The sequence below is a fragment of the Symphalangus syndactylus genome, chromosome 7 (assembly GCF_028878055.3).
Source record: "Symphalangus syndactylus isolate Jambi chromosome 7, NHGRI_mSymSyn1-v2.1_pri, whole genome shotgun sequence".
Taxonomy (NCBI): domain Eukaryota; kingdom Metazoa; phylum Chordata; class Mammalia; order Primates; family Hylobatidae; genus Symphalangus; species Symphalangus syndactylus.
In genome coordinates, this window is record NC_072429.2 from 143262669 (window position 1) to 143279712 (window position 17044).

Sequence of the window (17044 nt, forward strand, 5' to 3'; positions counted from 1 at the left end):
GGCGTGGCCCCCAGACTGGGCAGATTTGGGCCTCGCTGCCTCCAAGGCTGCAGGGGTGGGACCAGGCCAAGCCTGCACACCTGTGCAGTCACAAGCTGCAGGAGGCGGGAAATCCAGGCGGGCCTGGGTGTGAAGATAGGTTGTGGAGGTCTGCACTGCCAACCCCTTGCCCATCCAAAGCATGGCTCTGAGCCAAGGCAACTACTTGGAGGGCAAGCTGGTGAGGTGTGTGAGGAGCACGGTGAGGCTTGAGGGAGGGAGTGGCGAGTGAGATTCAGAATCAGAGGACTCAGATGAACAGCTGAAGACATGGTGGCTTGGACACCAGAGGGGCTCCCTGAGCTACCTGGACAACGATTAAGTATCCCCTCCAGCCCCAGGGTCCACAGGACAGCCCAGCTCCTGGAAGCCGAATTCCCCTTCAGAGACAACCCAGTTTCTCTCTTTTTTTCCTTTTATTTTTATTTTTTTATTTACTTTATTTTTTTTTTTTGAGACAGAGTCTCGCTCTGTCACCCAGGCTGGAGTGCGGTGGCGCAATCTCGGCTCACTGCATGCTCCGCCTCCCGGGTTCACGCCATTCTCCTGCCTCAGCCTCTCCGAGTAGCTGGAACTACAGGCGCCCGTCACCACGCCCGGCTAATTTTTTGTATTTTTAGTAGAGACGGGGTTTCACCGTGGTCTCGATTTCCTGACCTCGTGATCCACCCGCCTTGGCCTCCCAAAGTGCTGGGATTACAAGCGTGAGCCACCGCGCCCGGCTTTACTTTTATTTTTTTCCGAGACAGAATTTTGTTCTTGTTGCCCAGGCTGGGGTACGATGGCGTGATCCCGGTTCACTGTAACCTCCTCTCAGGTTGGAGTGATTCTCCTGCCTCAGCCTCTTGAGTAGCTGAGATTACAGATGCCCAACACCACGCCCAGCCTTTTTTTTTTTTTTTTTTTTTTTTTTGAGTTGGAGTCTCACTCTGTTGCCCAGGCTAGAGTGCAATGGCACGACCTCAGCTCGCTGCAACCTCTGCCTCCTGGGTTCAGGCAATTCTCCTTGCTTCAGCCTCCTGAATAGCTGGGATTACAGATGCCCCCCACCACACCCAGCTAATTTTTGTATTTTTGTAGAGACGGGGTTTCACCATGTTGGTCAGGCTGGTCTCGAACTCCCGACCTCAGGTGATCCACCCGCCTCAGCCTCCCAAAGTGCTGAGATCACAGGGGTGAGCCACCATGCCCGGCTGACAACCCAATTTCTCTATGCCTATTTCCCCACTAACCAGACAAGGTACACACGTCAGGCAGTGCCATGCAGGGCTGCGGGCCTGGTGCAGATTGCCACAGGTTGGGGGCAGCATGGGAGGCCAGCAGAGCCCAGAAGGCCCAGCCGTGGTCTGTCTTCTGGTAAGGAAACACAGACAAAACATGGGTTGGAATATTTTTTTAAACTACAGTTGTTACATACAGAAAATATCCAAAGAGAACGCAGACCACAAAAGTGACATGTAAGTCATTTCCAACAATGGTAAAAACACTTCTTGTTCTGCTCTTTAAAAAATTACTATTTTTTTGAGACAGAATCTCACTTTGTCACCCAGGCTGGAGTGCAGTGGCGCAATCTCAGCTCACTGAAACCTCTGCCTCCCGGGTTCAAGTGATTCTCCTGCCTCAGCCTCCTGAGTAGCTAGGATTACAGGCGCGCGCCACCACGCCCAGCTAATTTTTGTATTTTTAGTAGAGACGGGGTTTCACCATGTTGGTCAGGCTGGTCTCAAACTCCTAACCTCAGGTGATCCGCCCGCCTCGGCCTCCCAAAGTGCTGGGATTATACGTGTGACCCACCGTGCCTGGCCTATTTTTATTATTTTTGTAAATGAGGGATGTGGTGCTCACCAGGGGGTGGGGGTGAGACAAGGGACGGAGAAGGGTGGGGCCTGGCTTAGGTATGCCCCCCACATCTGCGGAGTCTGGACCCCCATGCCCCCATCCTCAGAGAAGACAAAGGAGCAGGTTAGGACGCCAAGATGTCTCAGGGTCTTGGACACAAGCCGTGTGTTTGGCGGCCCACGCTGACAATGCCATGGGAAGCCTGTGCTCCAGGCCCCAGTGGCTGAGGACACACTGTGTGGTCCTCCCAGGTGCCTGGCTCCCCTGGGCCATGAGGTTCAGCTGCTGCATGTCATGGTCACAGGGCATCTGCAGACTTGAGGCCCCCACATCTTGAAGGGCCTTGTGTGGACTCTGCTCTTGCCCTCAGGCCGGCCCCTCCCATCCTGAACTCCCACAGCGCTGGTTGCTCCCAGGACTGCGGAGGTGGGGCTGCAGCTCAACCAGCTCCGGGTCTCCTCCCTCCACGTGGCCCCCCAACCTGCAGAGATGTGCTGCCTCCAGGCCCCTGGCGTCCCAGCCTGGCTGTCCCCATCAGGAACAAGCCTCCCACCTTCCCCACCCCAGAGACATGCTGGGGCCTGTCCCTCCGTTGAGTCAGTCTCTCACACAGGCAACCAAACAGGTGACAGGGCAAGCCTGCCCCACCTGTGCCCCCCACACCATCACCTTGGACCCAGAAACACTACGCAAGAGGGTGTCGGGCTTCCAAAGAGATGCAGAGCCATAGCCCATCCCTCTGTGCCTGCGGGTGGAGCATGGGGGAGGGCAGCCCCAAAGCACAGCCCTGAGGTGCCCGAGTTCACCCTGGTGGTGCCAGAGTCAGAGGCAGCTGCTCCCAAGGGTGTGCTGGGGGCTGGGTGGGGTCTTTCTTTGTGGTCAGCAGAAAACCAAACATGGGGCCTTCCCATGCCCTTGGTGGCCAGGCCACATCAGCTTTGCAGGAGATAAGGCTCCGGCAGCGAGGCACTCCCAGCAGGCTACACGCCCTGGCCTGGGCGTAGAAACCCACAGGATTCTCAGAAACGGCCCCAGAAAGTTTCAGCCTGTGACAGGCAGTGCGGCGGCCCGGGAGGGAAGAGCTGACTGGGAGGATCATGCTGGGCTGTGCCATGGTCAGCCACCCGGATGATGGCGCTTGCATTCTGCCCCCAGTTCCTCTCCATTTCTCAGCCCTCGACCCGTGACCAGGAAAGCACGGGACAATGCAGGCCAGGCCCCGGCAGCCAGGTGGGGTGGGTGGGGCTGCTGTGAGGCACGTTAATGCACCTGACTGGAGCAGAGGAAACCAGTTCTTTGGTATTGAAGCAACAAAAAGCTATCACAGAAGAGCCACATCTCCTAAGCAAAGGTGGGGGAGTCAAGCTGTATCCTTCCCAGTAGCCCTGAGAGTCCCAGGGGAAGAAAGGACCAGGGCTTATCCCTCCAGGCAGGGTTCCTTCCCATCCTGTTAGGCCAGCCCTGCTCAGCCACCACAGGGCACATTAGGGGGCAGCCAGGGTGAGGATGGGAAGGGCCCACCTCCTCCAGGTGAGAAGCTGGGCTGCCCAACCTCTGATCTCTGCAGCGAGCCCTGAATGCAGGGTCAGCAGCAGGACCCCGAGAGCAGCATGGGGGACACCCCTCAGACTCTCACCCAGCCAGGCACCCAAGCACTGACCCAAGCTTTCCACACAGCCTGGGGACGCTGGGCCCTCAAGGCTCAATGTACAGTAAATAGACTCTTTCTCACTAAAATTGTGTAACTTATTGAAGAGCCTGCAAGGAGTTTAATCTTTTTCCTGGGAAGAGACAATTTCACCCTGCTTTCCGAAAATGTCTGCTGAACCCTGGTGGCCGAGTCCTGTCTCCCTGGGAGAGGCTGGTTGGCCAGGGCAGCCCCGACCCTACCTGGATCTCCCTGCCCAAGCCTCAGTCTCAAGACCCCATGACAGAGTGTAGGGGGAGGCAGTGTCTCTGAGTCTTTCCTCGGGGGACGTGTGCGGGCACAGAGATGGGGACGGGGCAGGCTCTGACCCCCAGGACAAACCAAAGCTCCCACGCTGTCCATTCACAGCCATGCCTTCCCCTCGAACAAAACAGAAAGTACGAAACAAGGCTGCCTTTTAATTGCTATCAGATATTCGGATATCCCGTCTGATGTCAGCAAGGCCCCCGCGCCCGGCCGGAACCCGCAGGGATGGAGCAGCACCGCCGCCTGACTGCACAGAAGGGCTGGGGCAGGGTCGCCGTGCCTCTCGGCCTCCTTGCTGCCACCGTCTCTGAGCCTCGGGGTGCCTGGTGCACCGTCTCCTCTTCTTCGGGTCAGCCCAGCCTCTGGCGGCCCTTGGAAGGAGGGGAGGCAGGGGTGGGGGGGTGAGCTGGAGGCGGGGGCCCCGTCGCGCACGCATGCAGACTTGCCCTGTGTTGGCTTCGTTCGTTCTCCTCCTTTGCTAAAGTGATCAGATAGTCCTGTGAAGCAGCTGCCAGCCAGGTGGACAGGGCAGCGGTGCTGGGATGCCACCCGTCGGCTCTTCGGGCGTCCTGAGGCCCCGCCCTACTTCTGTATCTGGAACAGGAAGAGCCGCAGATTGATGTTCTTGGCGGCCAGCAGCTTGTTGCACTCCACGGAGTCAATGATGGGCAGTGGCACGTAGTCCGTCTCGTTGCTCTCGTTGGTGAAGACAAAGTGGTAGATGACGGGGCTGATCCTCACGTCGTCATAGGGGCCTTTGAGCAGCAGGAAGGAGCACTCCAGCGGTGCCGTGACCTTGCTCTTGAGGAGGAGCTGGAAGGAGAGCGTACGCTTGCAGGACAGGTTGGGGTTACGCTCCGAGTCGTTGACGCGAGCCTTCAGGACCCACGTCTGGTTCAGCACCGTGAACCTGGGCGTCTCATAGTACAGGCGCGTGATGAAGTCGTCTGTGCGGTACGGCCGGAACTGGACCTCTGTGGAGACAGACAGGGCCGGAAGAGCAGGCTGTTAGTGTGGGCAGGGCTGGGCAGCAACGCCTTCCCTGACCAGGCTGAGGGCAGGCTCAGCCGGGGAGGAAGGCAACTTACCCGGACACCAAGCTCTGCTTGTCACAAGCAAGCCAAACGCAACTATGGCAAATGGAGGTGCACACAAGCTTTGAGGGGAACAACTACAAACAGAATCAACATGGATTAGCTGGAGAGCCCAGAGGCTGCACGTGTCAGGCCACACCCCAGGCGTGCCTGACCCGCGCTGGCCTCCCTCATCGTCCGGAGCCCCGGGTGTCCCCCGGGGCGGGGTAAGCAGACACATAGACAGGATGCGGTTCCGAGAACAAGTGCACTTTATTGGTTCTGATACAGAGGAGCTGCCAGAAAAGCCAGCAGGCGGCTGCGGCACCCAGCCCTGCCCGAGGGGAGCACCAGGTCTGCAGGCACCAGGCCTGATCCGGAGCTGCCAGTCAGCAGGCAGCCCTGCCTGCACAGTCCTCTTGGGCAGCCCACAGCCTGTGGCTGGCAAGTCCCTCCGCGGAGGCGTGGGATCCCAGGTGGCCAGTCTCTCCTGCATGAATGGGGCTTCCCACCTGGCCACGGCCGCAGCCTGTCTAGACTCCATGAGGCCCCGGTGTCTCCAGGACAGCTAAGGCTGCTACTCACCACAGGCTGTGGCTGCCGCAGAGACCCCAGGCCCTCGGCCTCTCTGGCCGGCTCGGGCCCACATCCCGCTGGGCACAGTCCAGGCAGCAGGGCGGGACTGGCTGCCCACGACCACCCTGCTTGCGCCACGCCTGGTGCTCTGAGCTGGCCGCCTGGTGTGGGCTGAGAGTAGAGGGATGGAGCTTCCTCCAGTGGTCCCAGCATCAACAGGTGCTTCTCGCTGTCCTCTGGACCAGGCTCTGGCCTGGCTCCTGCTCCCCGACACGTTCAAAGGCGGTGGCAGTGGCCCAGAGAGCCACGAGATCCAGTGTGCCTGCGCACGCATCCAGCCTGTGAGTCTGTGGGTGTCCACTCCCGGTTCTATAGTTTGAGTCGGGCACCCTCAGCTTGTTCTGCAGCCCTGTCCCTGAACGGTTTCGTGCCAGCCTTGAGAGGCCCACGGCCGGGGCAGTGACTGCCTGCAGGCAGGACCTCACTCAGCAGGGTGCTCTTCTTGCCCCAGGGTCCGAGGGGCAGGCCCCTAGCTCCCAGCCCCCTGAGACCTGCCCACTTTCTGGTTAGACCCTGACTGTCTTGAGGCTCTGGAGCCCCACAGTGAGATGCCACCTTGCGGGGGTGGTGAAGCCAGGGTGGGGAGGACAGGTGGGCGGGGCTGCTGTGAGAGCTACACAGGTGTGCACCTGGGGTCTGCCTCGGCCCCTCCTTCTGCTCAGTCTCCGGCCTGTCTTCTCGCCTGAGGTGTCCGCCTGTCCACCGGGAGCTTGTCCAGAGCCCGGCCGTCCGGCGCCGTCAGTGCCCAGTGCCCAGAGCCTGCTGCCTCCAGGCTCTTGGCTGCCAGCCCCCCACGCCCACACCTGTGTGGCATGCAGCAGGCGGCGGGGTGCCTCACCTGTGTAGCCAATCTTCTCGAAGCTGAGCAGGCTGAAGATGCTGTTGTACAGCTGCATCTCCTTGCGGTGGCTCTGGTCCATCCCATCCAGGATCTCCATCAGCTCGCTGCCTGTCTTGGTCGGGTGGGCGCACGCAGCCTCGTGCACCGTCAGCTCATGGAAAGGGCCGTGCCATGGGCAGCCGATGCGTTTGTACTTGCACTGGGTTACCCTGGGGGAGGCAGGTACATCACTCACAGCCTGAGCCCCGAACAGGAGGCTGCAACAAGCTGTCCTCCCATGTGGCTTCCATCCAGCTAAGAACCCCTTCCTGCAGGACACACGTAACTGTGAGCCCAGCCCCCAGGATGACGTCAGAGTGGCAGCATGTGGAGAGGAAGAAGACAGGCAGAAAAAGGGGGAGAGAGGGGAAGGAAGAGTGCAAGCTTGAGCCTGTGTGCCCTGAGAGAACCGCAGCGTGGTTCTCTCCTCTGCTTGGCAGTGGTGGTCCTGCACAGCCTCACTGCAGGAGACTTGGTGGCTGCCTCCACCGGATGGGTAGCCATGGGCAGTGTAGCCTCACACCAAGCTCCCTGAGGTCCTGCATTGGACACGCTGTCCTGGGCCCTTCAAGGGGCTCCCCCACAGCCACAAAGAGCGCTGGAAGGCTAGGCTCATGTTTGGATAACAACTGGGGGCAAAACCCGCCTGTCCCCATCCTGTGCAGGCACCCTCCCCCAGGGCCGTCACTGGGATACACAGGTGGTCCCTAAGGCCCAGGCAGCAGAGACAGCCAGACCACCCTGCACAGAGCCCAGCTGCACCAAGGTGGGCTTCCAGCAGTCCTGTGAGGCTAAGGCTGAGCCTGTGAGGCTAAGCCCCTGACCCTCCGTTACCTGTCCTGGCATTCCTCTTTCTGGTGCCTCTCCAGGAGGGAACGGGGAAACTGGCGCAGGCAGAAGCCACACTCTGAAGGCAGCTCACTCACGGCTTTCTCCACGGCCAGGTTCCGGCAGCAGAGGCTCTTACTGATCTCACAACGACAATTGGGGCACGTGGCCTGCTCCTCCTTCAGCCGGGCATCTGCTAGTAGGTGGATAAAACAGCCAGCGCACATCAAGTGACCATTAGTACACTGCGAAGAAGGAAAGGGAGACGAAGCTCACAGACCTGCGGGCTCATGCTCGCACACACCCGCCCATGCCCGTCAGCTCCGGCCAGGTGTCCTGAGGGACTCCAGCTGGTGCAGAGGGGCGCACGTGCCTGTCCCGAGTCGTGCTGGAGTGTGGTGAACACTGCGAGCTGCTCAGGAGAGGCAGGCAAAGCCAGCTTGGGTTCTTGCAGAGATTAGAGGTCCTAAAAGCAAGGCCTCATCAGCTCACAGAGATGACAGCTCGCCCTGGAAGTGACGAGTTCAGCCACCTGGGGCTTAGAGTCAGGCTCTTCCCTTAGAGACCAGCGACTGCCCTGACTCCCCTACAGGTCCAGAGTTTGGGAGCCCTCCAGGAACGCTGGGCTCTTGGCCAACACTGTCAGGTGGGGAGCAGATGCAGCTCCCACACTGGGGCAGGTATGCTCTCTCTGGGCCTTCAGAAAGGCCATTCATCCTGGGTTGAGAGGACCTGGCTCAGGGTGAGCCCAGCCTGGCCCTTCTATTCCAGCCCTCCCCAGGGAGCCCAGGTGAGAGGAGGCAGCTGCCCATCCAGGGAGGTCAGCTACCTGCAGAGGCCTCCTCAGAGCTGGGAGGCAGGAGCCAAGCTGGCCCAGGACAAGGGCAGGTAGGCACACGGGGAGTGCCTGAGGAGTGGAAGTGGGGGCTCTGAGTGGGTGCCGAGCCTGCTGGGGTAACTGGGGCTGGCAGGAGTGGGGCACCTCCCACTAGGCTCCCTGCCTGTGTGGGCTCCCAGCACACCCAGCGGCCCATCCTGGCTCTCACTCCCTCAAAATAAGCCTCGAACGTCCACCTGGTGCCACTGAGAGACACATGGCAAGCTGCGGTCCCAGCCTGTGGGGGCTCACAGCATGGGAGGCAGGAAGCCCAGACCAGAACCAAGAGGTCCAAGAGCAAACAAAGCCTTTTGTACCTGAGCAGACACAGTTCCCACAGCCCTGGCTGGAGTGGGGTGTGTGGGCTGAGGCATTCCAGGGCCAGCCAGAAGTGACAGGGATGTGATGTGCCTCCCACCTAAAGACTTAGAGCTCGCTGAGGGGAGCAGTCAGCAGAGTTACTCCTGTCCTGATGCCTCTCCAGCAGCTGGCCCAGGCTTGCCAGCCATGCAAACCTCCAGAAAGCCACGGGGCTACAGACTTCCTTTGGGACCTGGGACCCTCTTGAGAATGGGATGTGGTGCAGCAGAGGGGCCTGCCCAGGCCCAGCCCCTCTACAAGGTGTGTGTCAGGGAGGGGACACTCACAGGGCCCTGCCTGGTGGTGCTGAGAGGCCACCCCTGCACACGTGGGGCCCTGGGAAGCCTGAGCTGCCATCCTACTGCTTCAGCAGCCAGTGCACCCCAAGCTAAGGAGCTGTCAGATGCTGGGGCTGTTCACTCAGCACCTGCGGACTAGGCCTAAGATCTGCTGAGTCAAAAGACCTACGTGTGGAGAACCGACAGTGAGGACAAAGCCCTCTTTCATGGAATCCACGTCCACATGAACACCACCCATTACCTTCATTCAATCCTCAAGTTCTCATTTTGGTTAAAAATTAAAATTACAGGCGGTGGCTCATGCCTGTAATCCCAGCACTTTGGAAGGCCAAGGCAGGCAGGTCACCTGAGGTTAGGAGTTCAAGACCAGCCTGGCCAACATGGTGAAACCCTGTCTCTACTAAAAATACAAAAATTAGCCAGGCATGGTGGTGAGTGCCTGTAATCTCAGCTTCTCGGGAAGCTGAGGCAGGAGAATGGCTTGAACCCGGGAGGCGGAGGTTGCAGTGAGCCGAAATGGTGCCACTGCACTCCAGCCTGGGAGACACAGTGAGACTCTGTCTCATGAATACACAAATAAATAAAAATTAAAACATACACAGCTGCCTGAGGCAGGGAGTGAGGCTGGCTCTGACTGGGGTGGGGACAAGCTGAGGCCTGCCCCCAGGAGAAGGTGTGAAAATCCGCCAGCCAAGTCCAGGGGTCGGCGGTGGGTGGACTATGGGCAGGAGTGGGCACAGACGATACTGAAGCAGCTGTCCCATGGGAGGCACAGACCAAGGGCCCACACCACTGTCCTCTCACAGCCCCCTGCCCTGGAGGCGTGCCACTTCATGTGGCCAGCTCTAGACATCTCCTGGTGAGACTGCCTGGGGGCCTTGGACAAGGTTCTGGGTCCAGCTCTGCATGTACAGTGGCCTTAGCACAGGCACGACAGTACTCTTCTTGGCTGTGGCCCAGCCCCCAAGAGAGTTCCAGGCAGGGCTGGAGCACCTAATCTCACCCACCAAGGCCACCTGGCCTCTCTTCCTGGCTCTGGATAGTCCAGGAAGATTCCAGGTGGGGTCCTAGACCCTCCTAAGGGAGCACTGAGGCTGCCGAGCACATCACCACTTACCTCCCAGCACTGCCAGCCTCTCCCCCGAAAGCCACCCCAGCTCCTGGGCCGGCCCCTGGCCATAGGCCTCATTCCTTTGGGGCCTCCAGACCCCAGCATGGGCTCAGTCAATTCCATACCATGAGGCGGCAGCAGCGACCCTGCCCTCCTCTGGCTCCCTCTGGGCCTCCAAGAGGACCTGCAAGCTCCGAGGAGACACAGGGCCACTGCCCCTTCAGCCCCAATAGCTCCACTCAAGTCAGAACACAGGGAGTCCCTAGAGTGCCCTGGACCACACTGGCCTAGCAGCCAAGGGACACAGCCACACCCACATCCAGACCCTCCCCACTGGTCAAGGGGCATCCTCTAGGTGCATGGCCCGGGCCCGACCAACACTCAGCCCAGGAGGTCTGTCCACAGCAGGATGGTCACCGGTCACATGCTCCGGAGTCTTCCCCACCATCTGGGTCCCCTCAGCCCCTGAGCAAGACTCTGGCTCCACACCAAGGCCAGGCCACAGGCAGCTGCATCCTTGGCCCTGGCAGCATCTGGCCAGATGCACTTGATTCTGACTTGTGCCCACCACCCGACAGAAGCTGGGCCCTGGAGGGCTCCGCACAGTCCAGGGGATGGCATGGGCCAAGGCCCCCAAGAGCCCAGGCACCTTCCAGAGCAGCTAGTGCAGCACCCAGGCCAGGCCACCTCTCCCCACCAGCCAGGAAGACCCCACGGGAGGGGAGAGGAGGGGATCCCACAACCCCCCACAACCAAGGATGACGCCATGGGGGATGACATCACGGGCGAGACATCACGGGAATGATATCACAGATGATGATGTCAGAGGGGTGACATCGTGGGAGACTGACATCACACGGGGAATGACATCATGGGGGAGACATCACGGGAATGATATCACGGGATGATGTCTCATGGATGACATCACAGAGGTGACATCATGGAAGACTGACATCACATGGGGGATGACATCACAGGGGCATGACATTGCAGGGGAATGGCATCATGGGGGTGACATCACGGAATGACATCACATAGATGACATCACACTGGCATCATGGGGGAATGACATCACGGGGGATGACATTATGAGGATGACATCAAAGGGAGTATTGACATCACAGGGGATGACATCATGGGAAACTGACATCATAGGGGGATGGCATCATGGGGGGAATGACACCATGGGGATTACATCAAAAGGGGGTATTGACATCACAGGTGATACCACAGGGAATGACATCATGTGGTGACAGCACGGGAATGACGTCACATGCATGACATCACAGGGGAACGATGTCACGGGGTATGACATTGCGGGGGAATGCCACTATGGGAGAATGACATCACGGGGGACTGTCATCACAGGGTATTGACATCACAGGGCCTCCTGGGCCCTCCTAGGGCAGATGTGGGCTTGAAGCCACAGTGCTGGGCTCAGACCCCAGCCCACAGGTCCCCAGTAGTATGACCTTGGGCTCCCCTCTTGGGGCCTCAGTTTCCTCATGTGCACAGGTGATGAGTATAGGACCAGCTTCATTCTGTGCTGATGAGGTGGGATGGGACAGGGTGGCACTGCCCCATACCCAGCAGGCACAGAGGAAATATCACCACCTTGGGCAGCCATGGCAGAGCCCCTGGGGCTGCCAACCCCAGGAGCCAGACCCCAGGCCCCTCTGCAGATGCTGATACACACAGGTGGCCTAGAAATGGCCATTTGCACCTGCATCCTCAAGACAGCACCCAGCCCTCCCCCCTGCCAGCTACAGGCAGCTCACGTGACCCCCATGCAGACCCAGGGTCTCCACCTGAGCTACTTCTTCCCTGGGGTTAAAGGGGAGCTGGATGGGCTGAACAGGCTCAAGGAGCCCTGACCTCATCCCCCGGCTGAGGGCCCCCATGACTTCCTGGTGGTCCCAAGGTCCCTATGGTCAGCTGGCCTCATAGGACCCCTTTCAAGCCTGGACTGCATGGTTCTCTCAGACCCTGGGTACCTCCTGTTTCCTACTAGAGGATGGCACAGTGCCCAGGCCCATGGGAGCAGTGCCCTCGCTCACCCAGGGGTCAGGGACCCACAGGCCCTTGACAGAAGTCATCAGAGCCAAAATGCAGTCAACGGGCTTCCCTGTGGCACAAACCCTAAAAGCGCTGCTCAGCCAGTTGGAAGTCCCTCTTCCTCTGCCATCCGCACGCAGGCAAGGCCCCACCAGGGCCAATGGTGCTTCAGGGCACACCCCACACACCCTGCATGCTCGGCCCCTAACCTCCCGGATCAAACATGGGTCTGAGAGAGACTGGCACATTGTCCAAGGCCACGCAGCTGTTAAGCGTGAAGCCAGGACTCGAACCCTCCACCCAGGCTGGATTTGAAGTCCCTCACCTGCTACTGCTGTCAGACCTCAAACGGGGGCCAATCAATCCCCAGAGTCGGGCTCACATTCAGAACAAGGCTGCTTAGATCTAAAAGTAACTCAAATGATAACCACCACAGAAAACAAAAATTCCAACTAGCCAGAGATTCCAGAACATCTTCCTTGCTCCTGTGTTTTAGATACCTAAGCAGGCATATTTACAAAGATGTTTTCTGCCACTTTCCTCACCTCAAAGAGCGAGTCAGCTGCAGTCCTGTACTGCTGCCCAGGAGACTGGGCAAGAGGGGCCCGAAGCTCCTTGGACATGTGGATGGTGACTACACCCCCACAGAACTGCGCACTGTTGGGCTGGCTGGGGGTGTGGGGCTGGGGCAGAGAGGAGCCATCTCTGCTTCCTGGGCTGTTATCAATGGACTGTCAACACGTGGCATAGAGACATGGGCGCTACAGACGGGAGGGTGGCAGCACAACCCACCCACAGAACAGAGTGGACACACCCTGGTCAGTTGGGGCAGGAGGGGATCCTTGTAGCAAGGAGAGAACAAAGTCTCAAAGTGGGGGCGCTGCCTCTGCCGGGCCCAAGAGGTGGGCAGGGCCAGGGAGAGGACACCTCAGGCAGGAGGGCAAGGGAGCGTCGGGGCACTGTGCAGGGCTGAGTTAGAGGGAGCAGCCAGACCACATCTGTGAGAGGCCCCTGCCCGGCCCTTACACCCGAGCGAGCTTGTTTTTGCCTTAAGAACGCCCCATGAGGGGTGGGAACAATGCACAGTCCCTTCCTCCAGGTGCCAGCACCAAGGCCCAGGGCCTCAGCTGACATCAGCAGGAAGGGTCAGGGCCAGGTCTGTCTTATGCAGGATCACACCGGGCCTCGTCTGCAGGGCCAAAACGGAGGGAGAGAAGTCACGGATGAGGCTGCGGCTGCAACGTCCTGGGCACCACTGAGGCTGTGTCTTCCCAGAGAGGTGCCCCATGGGCAGAGGTGCCAACAGGCCACACTGCCCTTGGATCACAGAGCAGGGAGCCTGCAGGAGCAACCTGACCACCTGCTCGGCCTGGACAGGCCAGAAGCTCCTGCACAGGTGTCCCTGCTGCCCCACCAGCCCTCCTGCCACCCACCTGAGACTCCAGAAGGTGGCTGCACACCTTGTCAGGCCAGTCCCCCGGGACACATCTAACACCCACACAGAGAACATCAAAGCTGAGTCTTGCTGTACTGGCCGCGACCCCAACCTGACCTGACGCAGGACTCGGTGGTGGTGGAGGAAACCTTTTGCATGAGGGCCTCAGTCTGACACCCAAGCAGGTTTCCCAGCCTGCGAGGCATCATCGTACGGGCACAGGCCCGTGGGTCAGCTGGCCCTGCAGGCCCAAGGGCTCAGACCTGGGCCACCACCCGAGGCTTCCCTGCCAGCGCTGGTGGCATCTGGTATCTGGATGACAAGCTCTCGAGTTACTGAGGACCCAGCCAACTCCAGAGGCCCATGGAGTTGTCCCCCACAACCCCAGTGCCAGGGACAACACACAAGGCTCAGCATGGCCACTCCCCTCTTCTCCTCACCAGAGTCGGGGACTGAGTCAGCCCCCAGCTTGGCTGGTGCCCACCCTGAGCCATGTGTTCTGCTGGGGTCAGGAAAAGCGTCCTAGCAGGAACAGAGGGTGGAACCTGCTGCATTCCTGACACTGGCTGGCTCGAGACAGTCAATCAACATGGTCACCAAGGAAGGCTAGTAGAATATGGTAGACTGAACCCAAGCTGGGGTGATGGCCAGCATGGGCCCAACCAGGGACACGCAGAAGGCAGCATGTGGGGGCCCACACCATCTGTGCCCAGATTCTCCAGGGAGCAGAGCAGGCCAGAGCCCAAGTCTCCAGGTCTGTGTTGACCTTCCAGGGGCACCACTCACAGCAGAGAGCCACCCCCCGGAGGTGTTCTCGGCAGCATTCAGGGAGGCCTGTGCCCACAGCACTCCTCGCTCAGCTGCTCTGTTCCCAGGGAAGTCACTGAGCAGAGCCCCCAGGCCAGGGAGGGCCACCAGCCAGGGCAGCCCCAGTGCCTTCGATCTCCATTACACCTGTTCAGCTCCCTGCCTCTGGCCGCCCAGAGCAGAACTCCGCTCTGCACAGTGCAGGCCAGTTTGAACCAGCCAGGCTCAGAGGCCTGGTCACCAGGAGCTCCGGTCAGAAGCAGAGCCATCACTCCGTGCTAGGCCAGTCTAGATATGGGATGCAGTGCACCAGGGACCAGTACCATGTGGCCCATCACCACCAGGTCCAGCTCCAGCTCCAGTCCACCCACCAATGGGGAGACAAGGAGACTTCCCTGTTCCCCTGTGGCCTCGCACCATTGGCTTGGCTTGTTGGAGTCTCTCTTGAGATCCAAGAAAAAAAGAGTTCTGGGCACGCACAGTGGCTCACGCCTGTAATCTCAGCACTTTGGGAGGCCGAGGCGGGTGGATCACCCAATGTTACGAGTTCAAGACCAGCCTGGACAACATGGCGAAACCCTGTCTCTACTAAAAAATACAAAAACAGCCGGGCATGGTGGCAGGCACCTGTAATCCCAGCTACTCGGGAGGCTGAGGTAGGGAGAATTGCTTGAACCCGGGAGGCAGAGGTTGCAGTGAGCAGAGATTGTGCCACTTCACTCCAGCCTGGGTGACAGAGTGAGACTCCGTCTCAAAAAAAAGGAGAGTTCTTCCGCCTGGGAGGATGGAAAGTTGTGAGCCAGGAAAAAGGAGCTAGAGAGTGGGCACATCTTGTAAGCTGAGGCACTGCCAAAGCCAAGGGGTAACTGCTAACTCTGGGAGCCAGTGGCTCTGAAAAGTGCTCCCCTAGCTGGCCCTGGTGCCTGACACCCAGGAGGGTGGGTAAGAGCCAGCACCCTCTCCCCACCCAGGTACACTGGGGTCCTCCCAACAAGGTCATGCCAGAGCAAGAAGGACTTGGAGATCCAGAGTTTGGGGAAATGGCAACCTAGACTAGCCCTACACCACCTGTTACAAAAGTAGCTCCTCATCCAGGCCCCCAGTTCAAACACAAGCAGGGAAACAAGGCCCCATTAGCTACTTCCAGCTCCTGTAAGTGTAAAGAAAGCTGACGGAACCTGCTTCATTTCTCACAGGGACTGGGGAGTTGAAAAGGAGGGAAAGACACAGGAAAGGTGGGGACACTGTACTCTGCCTCTGGGTGTCAACCAGAGTTTGTCCCTGCTGCTACCTGGGAAGGGGCATGTCAAACTCAACTGGGCCAGGTACCCTCTCTAACAGCCCTAGGCTGCTTAAGGGCTGAGTCCCACTGCCATGCGGATGTGAAGATGGGGGAGGAGGGGTGGGCTGGCTCCTGGAGCACAGACTGCCTAGGAAACCTGGCTTGGCCTGGGTGAGGTGGGCAGGAGGCTAGCGTGGGGCGTGGCAGGTCCAGTTCGATGTGGGGTTTGGCTGAGACTGGAGAAGGTACCCAAACTGTGGGGCTTGTTGCAAATGGTTCATCCCGACAAGCAGCAATCCCCTCTCCTTACTTTCTTCAGGATGAAGTGGAAATGGACCAAGTGAAAGGATTCTTCCACCCAGGAGGGTAGAAAATGAGACGTCCATAGGATGTTCAGGAGTGGAGGGACAAACTCGGGGGTGTGGCTGCCAGAAGAATGGGGAAGGAGCTCTCGAGCACAGGACTCTGAGCACAGGGAGCTTGGGACCGGGTGGGTTGCGGGGAGCAGTTGTGGGCTAAGGGTCAGTTTGAGGGTGTGGGTTGGGGGAGTGTGGAGGGAACCGTGGGGAAGTCTAGAAAAGAGAAGGGAAAGGTAAGCGGAAAACAAGCGACTCAGATCGGAAAGTAACGTGGATCAGAAAACAGAAAAGGAGGGTCCCGAGAGGAAAATAAAGCCCCGAGAGAGAGACAACGAGGAGCTTCGGAGCAGGCGCTGGAGCCCCGCTGGGCGAGGAAGTGGCTGTAAGGGCCGGAGAGGGTTCCCGGCCGCCGGGCCCCGCGGGCCTGGCCTCCGAGGAGACGCGGATCCTGGGGCCCCGCGGCGGGGGCTGCAGCCCCGGGCTGGGCCGGGTCGGGGTCGGCCGGCGGCCCTACCTGGTACACGGAGGCCTTGGGCAGGTCCAGACACACGGTGCAGCACAGCACCGAGTAGAGCCGCTCCTCCAGTTTCCCGCTGCCGGCCGCCGCCGCCGCCGCCGCCGCCTCGGCCGCCTCGGCTGCCCGCAGCCGCTTCTTGGGCGGCGCGTCGGGGTCGCCGGCCGCCTCCTGCAGCTGTAGCTGCCGGGCGCCCGCCAAGCCCGCCTCGTCCGGGAGCCCAGGCCCCGCCGCCTCGCCCAGCGCCGCCGCCGCCGCCTGCCCGGCGGCCGCCCCGGGCCCGGCTCCGACCCCGACCCCGGCCGGCACGGAGCCCGCGGGCCCCGCGGCCGGGCCGCCACCGCCGGCCTCCTCGGCGCCGGACATAGCGGCCGGCCGGCCCGGCGGGCGGATGCCGGCGCGCTCCCGCGACTAGAAGTTAGGGGCGCCGCGCGCTCCCGCCACTCTCCCGCCGCCGCCGCCGCGACCCCGGAGCCCCGCTCCCTGCGCAGCCGCCTCAGTGGGCCCGGCCCGCGCGTCGCCCCACAGCCGCCGCGGCCACCGACCCCGGCACGGCCGCCATCTTTGTTTTCGCTGTGCGCTTCCCCCCGCCCCGCCGCCACCACCCCCTCGTCTTCCCCGTCACGTGAGCTCCGCGCGGGGCCAATGGGAGCGCTGCTTGGGGCAAGAAGGCGCAGGGACCAGAGCCAATGGGAG

General features: G+C 60.3%; 1 protein-coding gene across 1 annotated transcript; it reads right to left on the reverse strand.

Annotated features, from left to right (window-relative positions):
- Positions 1-3964: 3964 nt before the first annotated feature.
- ZFTRAF1 (zinc finger TRAF-type containing 1) lies at positions 3965-16932 on the reverse strand. Its single transcript, XM_055287682.2, has 4 exons — positions 16349-16932; positions 7256-7494; positions 6380-6591; positions 3965-4806 (listed from the first exon to the last, which is right to left on the reverse strand). The coding sequence occupies exons 1-4, from the start codon at positions 16712-16714 to the stop codon at positions 4415-4417; spliced, it is 1209 nt and encodes a 402-aa protein (XP_055143657.1). The 5' UTR covers positions 16715-16932; the 3' UTR covers positions 3965-4414.
- Between the last annotated feature and the right edge of the window lie 112 nt (positions 16933-17044).

What these genes read in the sequence shown, in the direction of transcription:
- ZFTRAF1 (XM_055287682.2), bottom strand. Translation starts at nt 16,714, where the DNA reads ATGTCCGGCGCCGAGGAGGCCGGCGGTGGCGGCCCGGCCGCGGGGCCC. An exon ending in AAAGAGGAATGCCAGGACAG is followed by an intron (nt 6,592 to 7,255) that starts GTAACGGAGGGT and finishes TGCCTCCCCCAG; the next exon opens with GGTAACCCAGTGCAAGTACA. An exon ending in CGAGAAGATTGGCTACACAG is followed by an intron (nt 4,807 to 6,379) that starts GTGAGGCACCCC and finishes CTGTCTCCACAG; the next exon opens with AGGTCCAGTTCCGGCCGTAC.